Here is a 23,813-nt window from a genome sequence, read left to right on the forward strand (position 1 = left end):
ACTGGTTTAGGTGAAATGGAAATTCACATTAAAAATGCAGAGATGTTTTATTTTGGTGCTTTAAATAATTCAATTAGCACTTTTTTTTTCCCATGCCCAGGTTTGCAAGTTTTGGCCAGCCTAAGATGCCAAAAAGCACAACTGAAGTGTCCGTCTTTTAGAGCACTAGAGCTTTTTTCAGATGTTTTTCAGCACCACAAGAGCTTATAAATAATTTTTAAAAAAGATATCCTTGTGGCAGAAGCCAGTGACTGTAAGTAATACACAGCAGTCAAGGGCCAAGGATTTGATACTGCTCATCCAAAAGGTTTTGACCATGGAACTCAGAAGGAATGGTCATAAATCAGTAACTGGAGCCCAAGCCTGAAAACCCTTTCTCATGCGAGTAGTTCACAACTCACTGAACTGGACTGCTTGTGTGAGTAACGACTACTTGCCTGAGTAAGGGCTTGCAGGAGCAGACCAGTATTAACAGTCCTAGGATATGCATCTACAAATTCCATTAACTGTTTCTATAGGGATACACACACACACACACACTATAGATATAGGTATATACATACATATATATATAAATAGACACAAAAATACAGAGATGTGTGACAACTAGTCATTTCATTTATTAGATCCTAATTTTTACTGCATATATAAAGTGCATATATATATTCTATACATATATATGCAGAGCCCCTTCCAATTGTCATAATTCTACAAAAGAAAAAAACAAAACAACCCACCAACAAAAACCCCACAAACCCCAACACATTGCAATTTTTCCTTTTAAATCACAAGTATCTTAGAAACACACAATGACAACATACGCTGGCCTTTGGCATCAGTATTAGGAATGCTGCTTGAAACACAGCAGGCAAAAAAAAATCTCATTCAGACTTTAATTTTAAACACAGCTCCCTTCCTTCTACCTAACCTAAATTATTGATGTAGTTTCTCTTCCAGAGTGTGTTTTGCTATGTGTTTTTTCCACATTTCAATGCTTAAAGTAATGGTTTCTACCATTCCTACAGAAATTAGTAAGAGCACTGAACTGTGGAAGCTTCCTAATATTCAGAGTAACCTGTCTGTTCATTATCATCCTACCACTGCTATTAAGGACATGTAATGCTTTCTGCTCTTCTGCCAATTAATTCCAAATGTGGAGGAGTAAGTGAAAATTGTATGTACTAAACACAAAACAACAGTGGCGTGTGATTAAGAACACACAAAACCAGGAGGACTTTCTAAATTTACTTTGAGATAACATTTTCTGCAGGGTGTAGAAGTGGGACATATTTTCTTTAAAGAAGTGACCACAAGTAAGATTCATAATGATAAAAGACTATCTAAGATTTAATATTATATGAGGGCAAACAGATTCTGAGATGGGAAAACGGCCCTGATGCTTTATGTCAGCATGCAAATTATGGTAATTGTCAACTTATTCTTCCAGTTTTTCAACAAGCACTTGCAGAAAATTGCTACAGATTTCAAATTTGAGCTCAGACTATGAGATGCACAGTGTAATTGCTTATTGATGAACACAACAAAAATGTTTAAATAGGAAAGGGAAATGAGTACTTCAGGACCAAAAGCAAAAATGGTATTTATGTAAAATTCTTTCCAGACCAATATTTATTTCAAAATCTGAACAGCAAATGTAAGAATAAGACAGCTGAAATGTTGTGTCCAGCTTGCAGAGAAGAAAACTGGGTAAGATTTTAACAAATTAGTAAGTTTATAAAGATTTTAAACCAACTGAGATCCAATCTCAGCTTTTTCAGAACAGCAGGCATTGAGATTTCATACACGGTCTCCACCACACAGTTGTGAGCTCAAAACACCAAACTGTGCCCTTCCAAGTCTAGCAGAAATCCTAGTCTCCTAGACTGTGCTAGTGAAACTGATGCCAAACACCATGAGATATAGAAGCAACTACCCTAGAATTATTAACAGCAACATCAGAAAAAAAAATTACTTACCTGGCATCTGCTTCACTATAATATTCTCTTGCAACTATATCTTCAAACAGTTCACCTCCAGTGACTCTGTTAGAAAACGCAGGACGGGAAATAGGATTTCAGAAGTGAAAACATGCATCTGAAATTAACTTGACAGGGAGAAATCAGAGAGGAATAACTGAAATATTTGTACAGAAATGCAAGAGGTCTTGACCAGCAAGGTGAAGGAACTGAAGTGGAAAGTTTGTCTATCTAAATTATTGTATGGATAAAAAGGATGCGTAGCAGTACACTTGTAACTGGAAAATAAATGCAAACACCAGCACCTCATTGGGCAAGATGCCAGACATCAGTTAAGGATGTCAAGAATAAAAATGATGTCAAGAACAAAACTGGTGTCAAGAACACATAATAAACCTACAAGAATAAAGGGAAGTGGCAAGCAAGAAAAGTTGTGGCTGAAGTTCAGGAGAATCCACAGTAAACTGAAAACTGCAACATAAGTCAGATGTAAGAAAGGAGAATAGAATAATGCTAAAAAGGGAAGAGGGTCTTTAAATGTAGGTCAGAACATAGCAGAGGTGTACCCATGGGCTAGATGCTTGCTTTTTGTGCTTTTGCAAGAAAAGCATTGCTGAGGAGAAGCAGGGTAACTTAATCAGTTTAATGGCAGCCTTTTCCCCCAAAAAATGCTCAGTTACCTTTATTGAGAAAGGAGGTATATCTTAGGGAAAGTGCCACTTCCAATCATTTAGGAGGCATTAATAGTAGTAACAGAAGTGACTGTGCATGGCTGCATGCTGAAGACCTCACTGTACAACCAGTGGTTTCATCGTAGGAAGTGGTCACAAAGAAAAAAAACAAACAAAAATCATGTTATAACCCAAAGATGACAGTCCAGAATGAGTCACCAGCAGGATGCTGCCACAGCCTTGGAATGCAGTTACAATAGGGTGACAGCAGTGTCCTTGCCTACAGCAGCAAATTCCTCCTCACACAGAAAACAGTTCTGGTCTCTCACTTTCAAAGGGAAGCAAAACACCGATACGAGCAGAGAACTGCTACTAGGCTGTCCACTCACACACTCATCTTCTCAGAGAAGCAGATCAGATTAGCTTGGCAAAAAAAAAGTTTAAGAGGGATGAAAGCAAATACTGAAGAGCATAGAGTGGTAAGGGACTGTATTGGTACAGTAATAAATAAGCATACAATATCTGTGAAATACTAAATAAAAGGATAAACTCAGACAATTTCTAACAGTCAGAAATGTGGTGTAATTAAACAAATACTGGGAAAGAACTGAGACAAGTGCTCTATTTTTAGCTGAATATTGGTAAGCTTTTAAACAAATCATAAACTCGCGTGCTTGCATCACAAGACAACACAAGAGTGGCCTCAAAGCAACAGGAAGATTCTGTAATTAACATTTCTATGGAGTACACTGGACTACTTTCACAGCTAAGAGCAAATCTTCATCTACAGGTGCTGTATGGAATGGCTGAAAACAAACACAGGCTTTGAAAATAAACTGTGGTGTAGCCAAATGCACAGCCCAGCCAGAGCATCTAAACACTATCTCCAAGGACAGGCTATATGAATCTGTCTGGGTCCTGCTTTTTAAACCCCTGATCCTGATGCCATCGTAAATAATTCCTGGATGGGAGATCAATGTTGGTGCTTCATGACTGTTTATGAACACGGTCTATTTTCATATAGCACATTACATTCTCAGTAAGTTTCCAAACATAAAAGCTAGAGCAGGCTACAAGATGCTTAAAGATTAAGATGCTTAAAAATCTATACTACAATGAACACAATTATTACTGAATACAATTAAGTTTGATAGGATTAAAAAAATTACAAGTGAGGATACTTGGAGTCTTCAGAACCATAACATTTATCTGCAAGTCAGTGCACTAACAGTTCATTGTAGATCCCAGTTACTCATTCACATTACAGGATGACAGAAAGGACCCTCTAACCCAGCAGCATTGCTCCTTTCTTCCAGGAGGCCAGTTAAAGAACTTTATTTCCATGTTTCCATTTTCATTTGGGCTACATCATCCTTTTTCTGAATTTATCCCTTACTGACTTTGAAAGCAATCAATTTCAGGTAACAGAATGGCATTTTGCAATAAAATTTGGGGAGGTACAATAGCTGGTTGCCTAATTTGTATTCCCTTTCGGGCTTTTTTTATTGTCTTCTATCTTCCAGAAATTGACGTTGGTTGCTGCAACACAAAACATTTGATTGATGACAATTTTGACAGTCTTTGATACCTCATTTTGCATATATATTTGTCTGACACAGTTCTGGTGAAGAAGAGTAATTCTCACTTTGTGATGAATGAAAAAAAAAAACCCCAAAGCATCCTTTGACCTTTTTCTTCCCTAAAATACTTATTTTTGATCCACGCCAAAAAAGCAAAAGCTTTTGTCATCAAAGTGCATTTCAGTGGGAAAGAACACCAAGCTGATGCTTGTTCTTCGAGGGGGATATGCATTCCTATTTGCTGACACCAAGCATTTGCTTGGCATTCATAACCACTGTTAAACAATGAAAAATCAAAGCAAGAACAGAGCAGATGAATTTCACTGAAAGCCAAACAAGTAGTCAAGAATTCCCCAGTTCTGTCACTCCAAAGGATACAGGAGGAACAATTCTCAAAGGCAGCTAAATGGCAATAATGAAGGAAAGTAGCACAGGGGACTAAAACAGGCCAGAGCTCACCTGCATCTTCTGAGCCACTGAAAAAATCATTAGAGCTTAGTGGTCTTTGCTCACTGAGCACGAGCAGTGTGTCCTTACAGCAGAAAAGGTCAACTGCATGATGGTACAAGACAGGCAGCAGGGTGAAGGAAACTATCCTTCCCTGGCATTTTGCACTTGTAAGATCACACCTGGAATTCTGAGTTCCCTTTTGGGCTTCCCAGTACATGAATGTGGGAAGAGGTTGTTTCCAGATAGCTTTGGTATTGTTATTTTGACCTATTCTATGCCAGTAGAAAATGACCAATTGAGATGTGACACATGTGCCTTCTGCTAGACTATATAACCTCGCTGTATAATGTCTTTGCCTGCTTGCATCCCATCCTGAAAGCATTGTTCGAGGTAATTAAAACATCTATACTATTACAATTATATATTAAAACATCTATACTATTACAAATGGCGACCCTGACCCCGTTCATGTTCACACATGAACACTTTGACATCATGACTGTGTCTAACAGAGGGCCACCAGGCCAATTAGAGTTGGAGATATGTGGAGAGGCTGAGGTAACTCGGTTTGGTCACCATTACGACAGGAAGGCTCAGGGGAGGTCTTACTGCTGTCTACAACTCTCTAATGGGTGGGTATGGATATGCAGGAGACAGCATGAAAAGTAACAGACAAGTTGAACACCATAAATAACAAACAGGTATGGATTTATCTTTATTGTTATTATAATTATTTACTATGCACTTGTTGATGGAAGTTGTGCAATTTCCATCCTTGAAGGTGTTCCAACCTTGAGAAATCCCTGAGCAACCTGATCCAATTCGACCTTGTTCAAGAAAGGAGTTAGACCAACCAACCTCTAGAGATCCTTACCAACCTACATTATTCACTAATGCTTAAAGTGATCCCTGAAATCAAATTACAGAAGGAAATTAAAATAGAGGAAATTAAAATACAGTTTGACTGCTGTTTCTGTTAAATGTTTGTTTGGTTTTTCACCCCAAGACTCAATTAATGAAAATCTGATACATCTTACTATTTGGTGGGGCAGGAACAGACTAGAATCATAGAATGGTTTGGGTTGGAAGGGACCTCCAAAGGTCATCTGGTCCAACCTCCCTGTAGTGAGCAGAGACACACTCCACTAGATCAGGTTGCTCACAGCCTTATCAAACCTGAACTTGAAAATCTCCAGGGATGGGGTCTCAAGTACCTCCCTGGGCATTCTGTTCCATTTCTCCACCATCCTCATGGTCAAGAACCTGTTCCTAACATCCAATCTACATCTCCTCATCCTATCACTGCAGGCCTTTGTAAACAGTCCCTCTTCAGCCTTCTTGCAGGCCCCTTTAAGGTACTGGAAGGCTGCTATTAGGTCTCCCTGGAACCTTCTCCAAGCTGAACAACCCCAGCTCCATCCATCAGCCTGTCCTTGTAGCAGAGGTGCTCCAGTTCCCTGTTTTTGCGGCCCTCCTCCGGACCCATTCCATCAGGTCCATGTCCTTCCTGTGCTAAGGGCTTCAGAGTGAATCTCCACAGAATCTCCATATGAATTAGAAAGCAACTAGCAGCACAATTAGATCTGCAAATAGAGCCAGGTAGGCTGCACAGTGTAAACGGAGATTGTAGAGCAGAGGGTAAAAAGCAAAAACCAGCACATTAGACTTTAGTCCTTCACTATAAAGCTACACGAGCAGCTGCCATGCTACCCTCTCCCCTCAAGATTAAAATGGGGACTCAATATTTCTCAGTGCCTTTCTGATACAGATATATTGTTGATTATAGTGAGATCCTATTTCACAACCAAACATTGATGGTATGAGCTTTGCTAACTTTCAGACTCCAAATAAGAAGCCACTGGCTCTCAAAAATGGTTCCTCTTCTTTCCTGACTTCCTGAAGAGCATACTGAATGGGCAACAAATAAAGCACATGGGTTTGTTTAACCAAATGGAATATAAACACCATACTCAACTTCATGTATCATATTTGACTGATTATGAAGATTTACAACTATGATATTTAAAAGGGGCTCTCAAATTAGCAAAGCTACCAAAAAAAGCCTCTGCTGCTGATCATGCTGGTGCTGCTTCCTCCTTGCTTACATTTCTTACTTCTTAAATTGCTTTCATAATGAAGGTGCAAGGAAGCAGCCTGTGACCTTTCTACTTCTCAAAAAAAGAAGGTTCAGGCACTTACCCCAGGCAAACACTGTTCAGTCACTGGACTTTTTTTTTAGTGTTTGTGTTTCTTCTACACAGTACAGTCCACCCACTTGGAATTCAGCAGCAATGCCAGGATTCTAAATGTACCAATTGTTGCACCTCATCAAGTGCATTAAAATGGGAGACACTGAAAAAAGAGAGTCTCATTGACTTGCACGAGAGAGTCTTCAAGTGCTACAGCTGTTTCCATTCAGATACAGCAATTAATACTGACAGAATTGATTGGATTTGAACTCATCTAACATCATTAGTACTGAAGACGTCTCATTCATGCTTAGTGACTGAAATGGGCTGATGAGAGACACAAATCCTAATTACAATTGCCTTAACGAGTAATGGAAGAGAAGTAAGAAACTTCATGAAGTCCATTACTAATCTTACTATGCGCATGTTGTTAATCCACTACATCCAGTGAGAAAAACCTAACAGGAGCAAGTTCTTTTCTTGGGCGAAGTGCCACAGAAGTCTCAGTTAATTTTCTACAGTATGTAGGAGCCATGCTGGTAAAGGAACAAGATGTCTCTGTTCTTCAGCAGTGGTATCAATGAGACCTTGGAAATCACTTCTATGATAGGTCAGCACTTCAGTGCACCCATTTCTCTCATATGCAGGGCTTCTTGCAGGAACACTCCAATACCACATTTTATCAGAAAGTTCATCTTTCAATGTCCAATGTTCAGTTTCCACATGGATTTTAAAACACTTCCAGCTTCCCATTTTGACGCTAGAGCTTTCCACCCAAATGCAAGCCTGTACCAGAGCATGCTAACCGTTTTTTCCCTCCACACAAAAGCACAGCTATCACTGAGGTATACAAGTGAAGCAACAGGCTTCTCCTTCGGACTGCAGACATCTCTATGACATGAAATAATGAGATTATTAGAAATTCCAAACTGAAATTGACAATGATTGTGGATTTTTTTCCCCCTGTTCATGAAAAAACTAATCTTCACTTTCTAATGTGTAATGCAGTCTAGGAGAAATTTCTCAAAGAGTTGCAGTGACTCCCACACAGTCTGAAAGAAATCATTAAGATAATGACATGATGGTCTGTGTGGGAGGAGTAAGCATTACACCACAGTCAGGCTCCTGTTGAATATAAATTAAATAAATAAAAGCATGCACTTGGCCTTTATATCAAAGAAGATGATAGGGTACCTTTTTCTGTGGCACTTTTTAATGTATATTTAAACAAGCCACTAACTCAAGCATTTGTAACTGCAGTAAAATACGCATTTTCATTAAAATATGGTATTAGTGGGCATTAAAGCAGCAATTTCTTAGCCTAATGAAACACTAACTATGAACAGGCATCTTGATTAACTAGGTGAAAACTCTTCAAGGACACAACATGCTGCTTTTCCAAACCAGCCATCAGTCGGTGCAGTCATTCCCTCTACCATTTAGACTTTTTCATTTTGCAAAATAATTCGTTTTGAATGCCCCAAACCATGAGATCAAAACTTAAGAAGGGGTATACACACACTGAAGCCCTCTTTCTTTGAAGGGGGTGAAAAACAAAACCATGTGGACCACTCTACACAAATGGCACGCATTTGAATGTTCTTGTGTTTGTGCTGAATGGGGCTCATAGGGAATCCGAGGAAGTTCCAAACAGTGCAGAATGCTTCCTGAAGAATCTGGTTTTCTGCCAAGGCAGTATCTTTGGGTTAGGTATTAATTTTTATTGCAGAGTACAGGTTTCTATTTGTTCTGTTACTATCGAGATACAGATAGCACTATCTACAACTTTGAAGTTGTTCAAATGCTTGCTAGTTCATATTACAATCATAATCTCCTGGGATATGTCTGGCATTATATATTCAGTTTAAGGCAGACGTGGACTAACTGCAATTACAGTAGGCTGTAGGTTCTAACAGCACAGTAGAACAACACAAAGTTCAAATCCAACCAGTTTATAAAGGGCTATTGTCTCTAGAACTAAGAATTCTGCCTGCACTTCTTGGAAACTTTTAGGACTGATTTTTTCCAATTCCACATAGAAAGATTTCCTTTCTGGCCTTTAAACAGAAAAACAAAGTGAAGCAAACCCCAGTGCATGTCAGAGAACAAGCATGTATGTTGTGCCTTAGGGCCATTTCCAAGCCAGCAGGCAGAGCACTTACCTGGGATACAGACAAATCTGATACAAATTCTTGTTAAGCCCAGTTAGGATTTGAGTACTGAACTCTGAATGCCCTCCCTGCAGAAAGACTATGTACTATTTTTGCACTGCTAGTCTGAAATCTGGTCTTGAAGAAGTGATTGCAGGTTTCTTTAAAAAAAAGTATGTCAGAAACTAAAGCAGAAATGCAACCTGAACATGAAAGCACACAACTGACTGTGGAAGATCCAGGTTGTATCTTACTTATGCTGAATGCACATTGTTTATATGCTTAGAAATTAGCTACTTCACATTTCTAGGGGAAAAAACATATTCTTCTGACCAAAACCATGTAGGGGCTGGGGGTGTTGCTTGTCAAAAATCATAAAGTGCCCTGGAAAAATCTGCAGTTGAACTATGTGATTTTATTTATCTTGGTCAGTTTTGCAAGGCAATTCCTAACTACTCATAGAATGGTTTGGGTTACAAGGGACCTCTAAAGGTCATCTAGTCTGACCCCCCTGCAGTCAGCAGGGACATCCTCCACTATCAGCAAGATACAAATTGTGAATCAAACACTGAGAGAGTCTTTCCCTCTTGGAAACTCAAGCTTACCTTTGAATCCAGCAGTGGAGATTTCCTGCAGAGGAAATATTCTTCCATGTGCTTTTTTATGTTTCCTTTACAGACAACTGACTTGCACCAAATTATTTTGAGTCATGTATTTGCTCAGTTTTGGCAGTTTCATGCAACTGGTACTTGTGTACCCACATTTTACATTAAAATAGCAGTGGCCTGACCTATTCAAGGTTTTTAACGTGGAATTCTTACAGTGACACTTACAAATCAGTTCCCACTCATGCAAATGACCAAATGTGTTACAGTCCTTCCAGCTCTGTCTACATCTATTTGTCCATCTGCACTAGAGCCATGCATTTATCTTGTGAACTTGTACTGACATCTAAAAGTTTGAATACCACATCCCCAACATGCTAAACATATGCAAACCACATACTTACAGGTCAAAGACTAAGTAATGAAATCCTTCTTCTGATATGCTGTCATGAAGCCGCACTGTTGAAAGGGGGACAAAAGAGAAACATGAGTCAACTTTCATGTCTTTGATAGCTGTCTTGGGTTTGGAGAAGGAAGGATTGTAACTCTGCTGCAGAGCTGCTATTGCATCTGTGCAAGTTCTCATATGTGGGTTTGCTTGTTTGTTTTTAAATTATCTATCCTAAAAATCCTGTTACATCAGGTGAGACAACCAAATAATCCAAAGGACTGTACAGTTACTTTTGAAAAGAGCTCTGCTTCTGCTATGCCACAGAACACTGCAGCCAGTTCCTACCACTCCCTGCATGTACAGGCACATACAGACACACTGCACCTTGCCTTTGCTCTTTGTGCTCAGTCATGACTAAGCAAGGACTAAAAACAGAGTCAGACTTCATCTTAATAGATTGTATTAATGAGTCAACTCCCTTCTTCCTAGGCAGAAGCTCAAATCAATCTTTTAAACAGCCTATGAAAGACTCCCCTTTCACCAGGCTTGTATTATCTTAGAACAGTATTCTTAATGTCATGCAACTATTTTCCCAGCAGCATTACATCCTACAAGTTGCATACAAAACAAGATGAGGAAGGGGAAAAAAAAGGCAGCCACAATTGATCAGAGATTTAAGCAGAATAATAAACAAATTCCATAATCAGCCAATAGATGCTGATTTTGAAAGAGAAAGCACCACTGCAAACTAAAAGCACCTGACTGCTAAAATCAGTGGAGGTCAAAACAGGAATAAGCTGCATTCCTGCTCATATTTCTGTTACATATATATATTCATAGGATCCTATGATTCTGTTTCCTTCTAATCTTACCTGCCATCCCCTTCAATCACATGAATGTTACAATGAGTTACAAAGACAGAAATCTACTGGCAGATTGATGCCTGTCAACCTATGCTCAATTTCCACAGTAGCAGCCAACACCAGAGCTGGAGGACTGGTGGTCTTTCAGTGAGGGGACTGGGACTGCCCATCATGGAGCTATGGGTGCCCAGACAGATCTACAGACACCAGAGCCTGCCTGGGGGTGCAACAGCTCAGTGAGGTACCTGCTGCTCATGAAACCACCATGAAGAGCCATTCCTGAAAAGATGTAAGATTACTTGCCAGAAGCAAAAGGATGTGATGTCTGGAAAAGAGTCATTAGCTTTTCCAGGGCTTGCCACAGCTGACAACCTTACAGCATCCTAATGACTAAAACTCCACTGCATGTTTACAGCCACATACGTATCCATATCCAAAGCTTTCCTCCAAATTGCTCCAGTCAGCTGCAGAACCTTCATTTTGAATTGTAAGAATTCAAATCACATCATGATAGAACTGTGAATTAAGTCCTGTGGTTTTTCTTAATTACTTGAAATGAAATGGCAATTGCCAAAGCTAATTTGCCCACAATACATGAAGCTTTGTCAGTAGTTTGATCCAAATCACAATCACTTATAGAAGCAAGCAAACAAACAAACAAATCAGGGCATCCTACAATTGCTTCATGTTCAGAACTGAGCTGATGAAGAAAGTGTAGAAGGAAAGGCTTTGCAGATCTCCCCAGCTGGTAGTTTCATGTATTAATCATTTTTCATGCATGACATTTTAAAAAATAAAATCAAATAAACATGACTTTTTAACGTAATAATATTTAGCCCAGGGAAACATCTTGTGTTTACACAATACTGAGGAGAAAACCAGCTCTTGGCTGACTCACTGCCCAGAGCTCGTGATGATTCAGAAGAGCCAAGTGGGTCTAGATCAGAATTTGTGGGTTTGGCTAGCTCTATATTCTAGATTTGGCCAAGTTTTTACAAAGTGCAAGCCTTGAGCATGAAAGAACAAGGGTAATACATTGCTGCCAAAAAACCCTCACCAAACCCCCAAACCAAAATTAATTTTCATATTGTGTTGAGATTTCAATAGCCCCAAAATTAAAAGAAACAAAATGTGAGATGAGACACCAAGTACCAGCCTCGAGCAGTATCCTGACACTTCCAGCTCAAAACAGAGACCCCTAAAATATCTGGCTTTTGACCCCACTACTTGGTACAGCAGCATCAAAGACGCTACTCATGAATGAATGCTCTGAAACAGGATCTAGTGGAGACCCTGTGGTATGTCACAGAGATGCAACCGAACCCTGAAACAGCAAATTCTGGAGTGCAGCTTGTATGTTTTCCACACACCTCTCCAAAATAAAGTTTTACATTTTTAAAGATTTAACACATAGCAGATGAAGCCTCTTGCCAGAAAGTGCCTGTTGCTGAAATAGATTCCTAACAACTCAAAGCCTGGGTTTTATGTGAAAACTTTTTTAATTCAAAGCAGCATCGCTCTCCTCGCTGCTTGCTAACAGCATTATATTCCAACAGGCAGAAGCCCTGACATTCGATTTCTCATATCATCTACAGATAGTGAGAACTACCAGATACTTCTGGTGAGGCAGAACATTGCCTGCCAACTGCTTTCAAAGAGCTCTGAAGCATGGAAAACAACTCAGGCTTTTGAAACATCTTTAGCAAATTAATACTAAGCAATAAATCTTAACGTTCAGAACTTAAAGCCACATTCAAAATATTACTTTAGTATTGTTTAGTATGGAGAAGAGGAAGCTGAAGGGAGACCTCATTGCTCCATACAACTCTCTGAAAGGAGGTCAGAATGAGGTGGGGGTGGTCTCTTCTTCCTTGTATCAGGTGATAGAATGAGAGTAAATGGCCTCGTTGTGCCAGGGGAGGTTTAAACTGGACATTAGGAAAAAATTATTTACTGAAAGAGTGGTTAGGCACTGAAACAGGCTGCCCAGGGTGGTGGTGGGATCACCATCCCTAGAGATGTCCAAAACAAATGTGTGGATATGGCACTTCAGAACATGGTTTAATGGCCCTGCTGTTAGATCGATGGTTGAACCCAATGATCTTAGAGGTCTTTTCCAACTGAAACAATTCTACGATTCTAAAACCAGTCTTGGCTTGTGGCTACAAAAAAGTCCACAGCCTATATTCACACACATACTTGCTCAGTTTCCATGGTTCACTCCTACTGCTCACTCCAGTGTGGATTTTCTAGCAACCAGGTGAAGCAAAGGGCAGTGTTCTTTAATTACTGCTCTATTAATTAAACACATAAGGCTGTTCCTACACGTGTTTATGAGAAAGCCATCTCCAAGGTAAGAATGAAGTCAACATGAACCTACAGTCATTAAGGCACAGTCTTAAAACTGTGACCCTGAAGTGACAAACCTGTAGGAGAAGAGCAAGCTGGACTGCTGCCTTTAGTTCAAGGCAGCACAGACCCCCTGTACCTCCAAACAGACACAGTTAAAGTTAATCCATGTAGGTATCAGCTGCTCCATACAGAACAGCAGCTTGTTTCTACTGTGTCAAAAGAAGAGCAATATCTTGCCCAACATCACACAGCTTATCACAACTAGAGCCAAGAGCACACATTCTCTTGGATGGAAGCATCTGTCATAGCCCTGTTACCAAGCAGCTCAGCCCAGCCCCACGTGAAGGGGCTTCTACAGCTTTGCTGCCTGCCTGAAATGGAAGGTGCCTTGCCTTGTCACATCTTTCTCTAGAAGAGGCTTCTCTGTTCAGTGTCACTCCTGAACCACAGCTCCTTTTTCCACTAGAAAAGGACTGTGAGTTGAGATGACGGGTGGTGGTGCTTCTTCTCAGCCTGGTGAGGTTATTTCCATACTAGTCAAACTCTAGTTTGACACATCCATGGGGATATCTTCTTCAAGGATCACATTATTTCTTCTTCTTTCCTCCCAAATGTCTGAATCATAGAAGTGAGAAGGGACAAAACTTCTGAATCAGGCTCACATGCCCCTGATTGTCCCTGGAAAGGAAAACAGGCTGGGGCGGCCACGGGAGATCAAAACTGCCTTTTGGCAAATGCTTATCTTGGCTTAGCTGTTTTATGAATGCTGTCATGACCAAACACATTATACAGCAGAAAAGACATCAGAGTAATTATTTTATCCCTCCTGCCTCATGTAGCACTATGGTGACTTTCCTCCAGTGGGTCACTGGGAAGGTGTTTGACAAGTTGTAGCTCTTCAGCAAACCACTTGAAACACCTGATAGGAATCCAGGGAGCTCACATCTTGCTCTTTTGGAGTAATACTGTAACCCCACAAAAAACCCAGGAATATCCCTTTGGCTTCAGCATTGACTTTCATCTGAAATACTCCACTCTGTGATAAGCATTAGAATGATTTAAGGGTCAACTCCCATCAGCTTTATTAGCTCTGTATTTAGCCATTAGAGTGGACAAGCTCCAGTAAGATAGAAAAGTAAAATTATCTCTTTTATTTGAGTTTTTGGTGCTGAACTGTAATATTTTATGTCTATTCTACAGAAAAAAGCCTGATATAATGGCCAAGCAACCCCGCTTCAGCTTTCTCAAGTTCTGCTTTGAAAGAAGAAAACCAAACAAAACCCAATAGTATTCTATGCATTTTCAATGAAAATCAAATTCTTCCAGGTAAGGAGACAACAGTCAAATAGTAGACAGAAGCTGGATTAAAAATTCTTTAGGATAAAGATATCTAAAGCTATTTTTAGCTATCTAGAGAAAGCTAAAACTACTGCCTAAAATATTTACTGTTGTGCAAGCGCTGAGGTGATAATTTTAATACATGTGGTAGCTGAATTAGTTCCCATTACAAAGACAAAATGTTTGAGAAGACTGAACTTCAAACAGAAGTTTGAGTCCATGGTCAGTACAGCAGCTGCATGAACGTGCTCAGAGATGTCAAACTGCAGGAGTGCTGCTCATTAGGGAAGGGCTTTTCCATGCCATTCTGCTCATGCTGCTTATAAATAGAGCATGCGAAGGCATAACACAGTTAACAGCAATGTAGTTAAAGTCACTCATTTTCCCCTCAGTGCTAAAAATTAAGGTCTGTGGACTCCCAGGAGCATAAATCCTCTGACTGTGAAGCTAGATGTCTCAAATTAGTGCACTGTTAGGAAGTTGTAGGGGTCATTTGTCAGTAGTACAGGATTAAAACGGGTTTGTAAGAGTGAAAAATGGACAGACCTGCCTTCCCTCTGTTCACTTCCAAAAGTGTAGTAAAGTATTCACATAGATCTTATGCAGATCATTCTTATTAAAACAAACAATCAAATCCCTCCAAAACAAAACAAACCCCCCAAACAAAAAGAACCAAAACAAACAACCCCCCCAAAAAAACCAACCCCAAAACAAACAACCCCCCCAAACAAACAAACAAAACCAACCCCAAACAAACAAAACCCAAACAAAAACCCCAGCCAAAGGTATTTTAACAATAATTTAACTACTCGAGTTTCTATTTCAAAGCACATGTCTATAAGCATTTTCTTCTCTCTCATCTCTGACTAAGAATGCCTCATGCTCAGCAAGGCTGGGTGGCTAAGAAGTGGAAGGTCTGCAGTGACTCAGCACTGTTAGGACTCAGATCTTCCTGCAGAGTCACTATTTGTCATCTTTCCTGTTCCACTAAGTAAAGAGGGGAAAAAAAGCTCTGCTAGAACTCCATGAGAAACTCCCATGGGTGCCAGTGCAGAAGTCACTTCAGCAGTGTCTTAGTAGTGAGGCCATACTCAAATTCACCCTACAGCTTTTAGTCTAGATGCCAACATGCTGTGGATCCCAAGGTAGACATCATACACACAGAACTGCGTAACAGCCAGGACTGGAGCCTCCAGACATCAAACTCAGTACAAACTAACCCCGTTTAAGGCAATGCTGCAGTTACTGCTGTAGCTACAGCTCCCATTTGGTGCAGCTTGGAGAGCTCCATGTAAACATCATTTTTAAATATCAGTCAAACCTAGTAAGACAGCTGGATAAATACTCAAGTCTGTTACCATTAACAGACCAATGTCCAGTCTCTAAGTCAGGTAGCTGAAAGCTGATACATGACCAAAGAAGAGACCAGGCAGATGTACCCCCTGCATGGAGTGAAGCAGATTTGGCAGCTTTGTGGAGCTCAGGTCCTCTTGCATCTGCTGAGCCACATGATGAAGAATGCCCAAGTCACAGAACAGCATTTGGCTCCTGCCAGGGGTGATAAGCGATGCTGCTGTGTGCAGGGAAGTGACCTTTTACCCCTGCTCCCATCTCAAGAGCACAGAGTCAGAAATTTAGGCAGTACCATCAAAGCTGAGATTGCTCCTTAATGCTTACACTTCCTCAGGTACTATGCTCTTCTTCTGAGACCACGAAAGCCTGGGGCCTTCTGTAAAAAAAGCTGCTCAGTTACAGCAGAAAAGAACTTTGCAAATATTAATAAAAGAGCCATTACCTAACAATCTGAAATACTTAGAGGCTAATCTGGTAGGATTAGTACAGTAGCAATGCTTAAGGGCAGCTGACTTCTGAAAGACATTACAGATAGAGTAATGCTTTGCATGCCTATGAAAACAATCCTCCCCCCCCCTAAATACACAAGTGGCACACTGCAATAGTCACTATCACTACATGACTCTATGCAAGTCAGCAGTGCTGTGCATGCTGCTAACAGGTCTGTACTCAGCAACTGTGAATACAAACTATAGAACCTACAAATGAATTCAAATGATAAACAACTTTTTATTGCAGTGTAAATTCATGGTTATTTAGGGTCAACAACTTGAGAAAAAAACCACCTACTAATCTGCATCTGTACTGGTGTAATGAAAAATGACAGGAAAAATAATTAGGCAATTTAATATCTGGAAAGACTGCATTTGTCCCCAAGGCACTGCAGCAGTAAGTGTTAACTACTATGCACAAAATGCCATATATTCTAAAAATACTCATTTGTGACCAGAACCCTCCCCCACCAAGGCTCTCACACAACAACCTTCTGTGTTCTGATGAAATGCCAGGAATAGTTACAGTCATGGCCTTCAGCAAAATCCTTCCAGCACTGCATGCTTGGAGTTCAGTTTGCCAAGCTGTTGGCTCTGGTGAGATCGTTGCCACACAGCCAGAAACCCAACTATTTGTCAAAGGAGATAAAAGATCAAATATTACGGTAAGACTAAGTCAATCCAGGTACTGATGTCAAAGCGGATGGCCTCAAAGTACCAACTCTCTTGTCATGATGAGATTCTTGCTGGATGAAGACTGTCAGTTTGAACAGGTCATCAGGGAGAGAGGGAAAAAAGAATGTTTCAGAAAAAAATGGTTTGTGATCAGAGGAGGCTTATTGAGCTATGCCCTAAAAAGCCTCATCAGCTTCTCAAGCCTTAAGCAGTGATGTCTGCATAGGCACAGACAGACCCTCAGGTCTAGCTCCTGCCTGCAGTTCAAGCACCAAGTGCTAACAAACAACAATTAAAAGACAGAAATCGATCCAGCCTAAACAACTGAAATCCAGCTGCTAAACACCCCAAATAAAATTAACTAATTAAAAAAGCAAAAAGCAAGCAGGTATTCCAAAACATATCATCTGTGTTAGGAGTCTCCAGGGAAGATAGCTATGATAACTCTGCTGTTTTTTTACAACCAACAGATTTTTGCTGCCTTTCAGTGCACCATAACACAGGTGTGTGTGCTTTTATGCGTGCAGACACACAGAGAAGAGCACTGCGGAATCAGATCCTACATCCCCAATGTTAAAGGGAACAGCTGGAGTTACACACCTTTAATTATTCATATATGAAACCCAGCAAAATCATATGTGGCTGTTTAAAAAAACCAGAACAGAGTACTCTAGTGTACACCGGGATCTTTACATCTTCATTTAGCACATAATTGTGTTGTTTACTCGAGCTGTGTATTTGAGGTTGAGCTAATTCCTCTTTGCAGTTAAAGCCCTGGTTTTGTGACTTTAACAAGATTTTTTTACAAGGTAACAAAAAGCCTTACAAATGTCATCAGATTTAGCCTTATGAGGATAGCTGCATGGATTAAAAGAAAGCCTGACAGAAATTTCTGCTAAGAGCAAACTGATGTCTCAGCTGCCAGTGCTGATGCTTTGAGTACTAATATTTTTTAACCATTTTAGCATTCATCAGAAGATGTAAGAAGAGGAATTATGACAATCTCCACCAGAATTTCACGGAGTGTTAACTAATAAAAGGACAAGCTGTAACACAGAGATGTTACATGAATTAAAATGAACAGGTTTCGAAAATCACAGAGCGTACTTTCATGGAGGGAATGTCATTCGCTTCATCTGTGTAAAAGAAGGGTCTGGCTCTTGTGTTAAAGCAAGTCTTTACAGACCAGTGACAATGAAATTCCCACAATGCTTGGGCAGCTCATCAATTGCCAAGGTTCGTTACAGAATCATAGAATGGTTTGAATTGTTCCTAACATCCAATGTATATCATCTATTCTTTCGTTTCAAGCCACTGCCCCTAGTCCTGTCACTTCAGGCCTTCGGGAACAGTCCTTCTGCAGCCTTCTTGAGACCTTATCGCTCTCTACAACTACTTGAAGGGAGGTTGTAGGCAGGTGGGGGGTGGTCTCTTCTCCCAGGCAATCAGCAACAGAACAAGAGGACGCAGTCTCAAGCTGTGCCAGGGGAAGTTTAGGCTCGAGGTGAGGAAAAAGTTCTTTACAGAAAGAGCTGTTGGCCATTGGACTGGGCTGCCCAGGGAGGTGGTGGAGTCACCATCCCTGGAGATGTTCAAAAAGGGACTGGACGTGGCACTTGAAGTCATGAGGTGTTGGGTGATAGGTTGGACTTGATGATCTCTGAGGTCTTTTCCAACCTTATTGATTCTACGATTCTTGTAGCCCCCTTCAGGTACTGGCAGACTGCTATTAGGTCTCCCTGGAGCCTTTTCTTCCCCAGACTGAACAATGCCAGCTCCCTCAGCCTGTCCTCACAGCAGAGGTGTTCCAGCTCTCTGATCATTTTTGTGGCCCCTCTCTGGACGTGCTCCATCAGATTCACGTCCTTCCTGCGTTGAGGGTGCCAGAGCCGGATGCAGTACTGCAGGTGAAGTCTTACCAAAGCAGAGTAAATGAAGTGCTATACAGAATTTTAGCAGCTAAAGAAACTGAAGTGATGGAAAAAGATTAAATGAAAAAATTAATCTAGCTCACAGAATTGAATCAGACAAGCAAAAGAGTCTGTTAAGCCCCGCTGGAAAGCTACAGTTCATTATCTTTTTGAGAGAGACTTTTACTAAATGTAATTGTGGAAGAACAAAGCTGTCAGCTAGGCTCTTGATGCATCACAAGAAACTAAAATCTCAGACAGACTAGCCCACTATGTCACTTTTAATGTTTATAGTGCTCACCAATATTGAAAGCTCATCTTACATAACTAATATGTAGGATCTGCAAGTCCACAAAGTTGGATATTGGGGAGTTGTAATCATCAGGACGCAGCCTCCCTTCTTGGCTTTCTTCTCTTGAAATACATTAAAGAGATATATAAACAATTTATACAATGACCACTCAAGAGAACTGTGCTTGTTTATTTTTTAAATGCTTCCCTTTAAATACCTTGAGGCTTTCATAAAAGGCATCAGCTTATGAAAACAAAGTCAACCAGCTTTAAATATTTTAAACAAAAAGGAAAGCAGAAAATTGTATTCCTGTGGCATAACTCAAGAAGTGCCACAGAAAAGAAATGCCACTCCAGCTCTACTAGAAGCTCTCATAACGCAGCAAAGCATGCAGTTAGCAGCTTTAGACAGTTTTCAAAGCAATTAGCACTGTGTTAAGACACCTTTAGTAACAATCACTTTCAGAAAACTCAGGCCAAATTCATTCAGTTCTAATTAACTTCCACCAGTTCAAGATGTTTCCTTTGTACAAGAATTTCTGCTACCACTTCTCCCTCTCCTATCAGGGCATGAGGTAGCACACAACAACTACAGATAGATATTTCCACTGGTAATTGTTATAGTTACAGCATATTTCCTAGGGCATGTCTTTACTGCAGATGGGGCCACGGTGCAGAGAGATCCAAACTGGCATTAAACAAGCTGGTGTCTGCATCTCTGTTAGTACCACTCTATCACAGCTTTTCAACAACAGCAAAACCAGATAGCAAGCCCTTGAATCTTTTCCCTATGCCACAGGTTACAGTGAAGAGCAAAGAAACCTGTTCTTGAATGACTTACAAATCTGGAAAAGCAGACTGACTGAAAAGTCTCAAGAAAAAAAAAAAGGTTATGTAATTGGTCTCATTTTTAGCCATCTCACATCCACAGAGCATCAAATGTAGTGAACCTAGATAACCTATATAGCCAAATGCTTCTACAATTCATCAAGGCCACATGCAAGCAGTAGAAGCTTTCAGTAATTGAACAAAGCATTAAGACTGAGAGATTCAAAGTGCTACAGCAAGACAAGGTGTTCCCATAATAGTCCCACTCCATCTCTATCCACTGGGCTGGGCTCAAAACCATCTGCAATATTTTCAGAGTGAATGTGGTTTCCCCCTCTATCAATTAACTCTCACAGCAAGTCATGCTACCAGAGCTGAAGACAACTATCAATTATGATCATTTTCCTAATGTGCGAGTTTACAAGTGAATGATGATCCCAAGTGGATTGAAAGGGTTTGTTGTACAAAGAGCAGAGAGTGCACATTAACTTAATAGATGACAAACTTGAGGCTTGTGATGAGAAGCTGCCATTGTCTTTTAATCATAGTCTCACAATAAATGGAAATTAGCAAGTTTGTCCTTTCCCATGGGTACATTTGTAAGGTTGTAATTAGCTCAGTAAAAACCCACATAAACTTGGATGAAGAGAAGCTGCAACAGAGAACTAGAAGCCAGCCCGTGTCCACAAAACCACATTGCTACTTGCAGCTGAAGCACCACTCTACATATGCCACTTATTTAGCACATCCAGTAACTCTCAAATCATATACCCTACAGAATATAGCTGTGAGCCATTCAGCTGCAGCTATGACTGAGGTCACCAACTAATTCTTTCCCAGCAAGGCTGCATAGCTACATAATCCTAGCAATAACACCATCAATATTAGACCAAGTATAAATGGATGGAATACAATTAAGGAACTCTCAAGGTCACTTGGTAAATAAATGCACAACAAATAAAAGAATTCAAAAGCACCACTTGGATGATACAATTGCTGATACATGAGTGCTATGCAGCATGAGAGCAGAAGCTGTGGGTTTGATTACAATGCCATACACATCTTCGATATACAAGTACCAGGAGCAGAGTGCCATGCTTGGCCCAGCATGGCTGTGATGAGAAGTTGGATGTATTTAAGGGAGGCAGACATCTAGAGGACAAACTAAAATTAGAAGCACATTCCCATGGGCAGTCCATGAGAATACTAACACTCTGGTGAAGCTACTAAAAAAAGAACTTCCAAATTTGGAAGGTGACTGGGAGGACAGAGGTATCATTAAACCCCTCTCAACTGGAAAAATTCCTGAATCAGCAGTTTTGTAGGAGCAAGAAAGTCCTCAGTGCACGAATCTGCAAAAACCAGACTGAACTGAGCAGTTACAAGACATTTATCCATTGCCAGAGATGGAGATCAGTGGTATTTGCAGGGTAAAAGCATTCACTCTGTGCCAGGCTGCTAGCATGTGAAAAGCCAAGAGCCCAGTCCAGCTAGCACCCCTTGGTGTGCCACGGCTCTGATGGACACGTCCAGGAGTAGAACAACACACTAGCAATGACCAGTGAGGGTGTGACTTTTCAAAGGCAAACATTCAAAGGAATGAAGCACTAAAGGAGAACCTGAAACACTTACACAAGGCAGGGGATTGTTAACAGGAGGGGTCTCAACCTGGAACTGACTGATTCTGTCCCCTCACCCTTGAGCACAAAGGAAGATTAGCCAGACTGGCACCAGCCACTGGCACACCACTACCATGCAAGGGGACAGTACTGGCAACATCCCAGCAGAGCTATGGACCTGTCAGGATAAGCTGGCAGTCCTGAGCCCTGAGAAGGACAGACCTGCAGCTATTAAAAATAATAATAATAAAAAACCCTGTTAAAATCTCATTTTGCTATGGTAAGCAGTTTACAGGAGAATTCTTCTTATGAAAACACAGGTGTAGACAAGAAGCTCTTCAGATTTTAGAGGGTTTTGCTGATTTTTGTGAGCTGTCCTGGCCAACAGCCTCTAGCAGACAGCTGCAGTCATCACTAAAATTGTCAGCTAGCACAAACCTGAGCATTTGCTTCATGGTGGCTGGTATGGGCTATGGTTCGGATTTGTGCTGGAAACAGTGTTGATAACTAAGGAATGTTTTTATTATTGCTAAGCAGTGCCTACACAGTCAAGATCACCTCTGCTCCTCACCCTACACCAGCAGTGAGCAGGCTGGGAGTGCCCAAGAAGCAGTTGAGGGGACACAGCTGGGACAGCTGAGCCCAAATGACCAAAGGGATATTCCAGGCCATATGACATCATGTTTAGCATACAAAGCTGAGGGAAGAAAGGGGGTAGGGGGGGGTAGGGCGGTAGTGTTGTTTGCAGTGACGGCACTTGTCTTCACAAATAACCATGAGTTGTGATGCAGCCTTGCTTCTGGAGATGGCTCAAGACCTGCCTGCTGATTGGAAGCCATGCATGAATTCCTTCTTCGGCTTTGCCTGCATGTGTGTGTTTTGCTTTACCTCCTAAACTGTCTTCATATCAACCCACAAGTTTTGTCACTTTTCACCTTCTGATTCTCTTTCCCAGTCCACCAGGGGAAAGTCAATGAGTGGATGTCTGGGGCCAAGTTGCCATCTGGGGCTAAACCACAACACTGAGCAAGGAAAAAAGCTGTACTATAGCTTTTCCTCTTCTGACTTCTCAAGAATGTGCCAAAGGGATCACTGGCACAGCCATTCCTCATAAGGTGCATTTGCAAAGACAGAGAACACATAGGTCGGTGTTGCTAAATAGAGGCATAGTTGATCAATGATGTCACAGCAGTACCCACTTTCATTGTGTTTTGGCCTTATGTCCCACGTGAAATGTTACATTTTTAGGAAGCAACCAGATTTTCCATGTGCTACCCTCAATAACTAATATCCAAGATATTAGATGCCTCTTGCAGAGTGAGTATTGCAGTGGTAGGGATGCAGAAGATGCTTATGAAATGCAAAAAGCAAGAGGAAAAGGGATTTCTGCACATGACACGGCCCAGACAAGTTCAGCCTACAAAATGTGCTTGCAAACAGATCCATACCTTACAAGTCATCAAAATTTGCATTCCTTGTTTACAGTTTTTAGCCAAATTACACTTTCATTAAGAATTTGTCACAATATTTAAACATGAATGGATTTTTAAGAAGAACACCCCCCTAACAGAGATGCAGCTGTATTCCACTACCCTGCTGATCAGCAGTAAAGATTTCAGAGAACTAAACCTTGCCAACACTTTGCTCCTTCCCTTAAACTATTGCCTTCTGCAGTATCTTGCCAGGAAAACATCCTAAGAGCAGACTAAGGCAATACTCAGATGTGAAATTATGACCATGGAAACAGACCATAACTGGAATCACTTCATTATTTGGTGCCTTTGAAGTAACCTGTGACACTAACTTTTTATTTCAGCCCAGTCTAAGTACTTATTTTGCAGCTTAATTTGTTGTTAACTTTTCCTTCTCTCAGGTGCTCTCTAGCAGATAGCAATCATGATGCTTAGGGTGCTTTGGGTGGCACATGAGGACCAGTGGGCAGGCTGTCAGGACAGTAAAGATGGTCTTCCCCAAACTGCACATCAAGAAAAGAGGCAACAGAGACACATTGGAGAATGGAAAATCCCAGTGAGGCATAAAGACAATTTTATTTATTTATTTATGTTGAGAGGAAGGTGGTC

General features: G+C 40.7%; 1 protein-coding gene across 33 annotated transcripts in view; it reads right to left on the reverse strand.

The window, feature by feature from the left end:
- CAMK2D (calcium/calmodulin dependent protein kinase II delta) overlaps window positions 1-23,813 on the reverse strand; it is a 128,542-nt gene that overhangs the window by 48,256 nt on the left and 56,473 nt on the right. For all 33 annotated transcript variants that reach the window (XM_054172589.1, XM_054172591.1, XM_054172587.1 and 30 more), the window contains 2 exons: window positions 10,026-10,080; window positions 1,977-2,042 (listed from right to left, as the gene is read on the reverse strand). In XM_054172589.1, the coding sequence (XP_054028564.1) occupies window positions 1,977-2,042; window positions 10,026-10,080 (121 nt within the window). The remainder of the gene's footprint in view (window positions 1-1,976; window positions 2,043-10,025; window positions 10,081-23,813) is intronic.

The sequence above is a fragment of the Dryobates pubescens genome, chromosome 24 (genome assembly GCF_014839835.1).
Source record: "Dryobates pubescens isolate bDryPub1 chromosome 24, bDryPub1.pri, whole genome shotgun sequence".
Classification (NCBI taxonomy): domain Eukaryota; kingdom Metazoa; phylum Chordata; class Aves; order Piciformes; family Picidae; genus Dryobates; species Dryobates pubescens.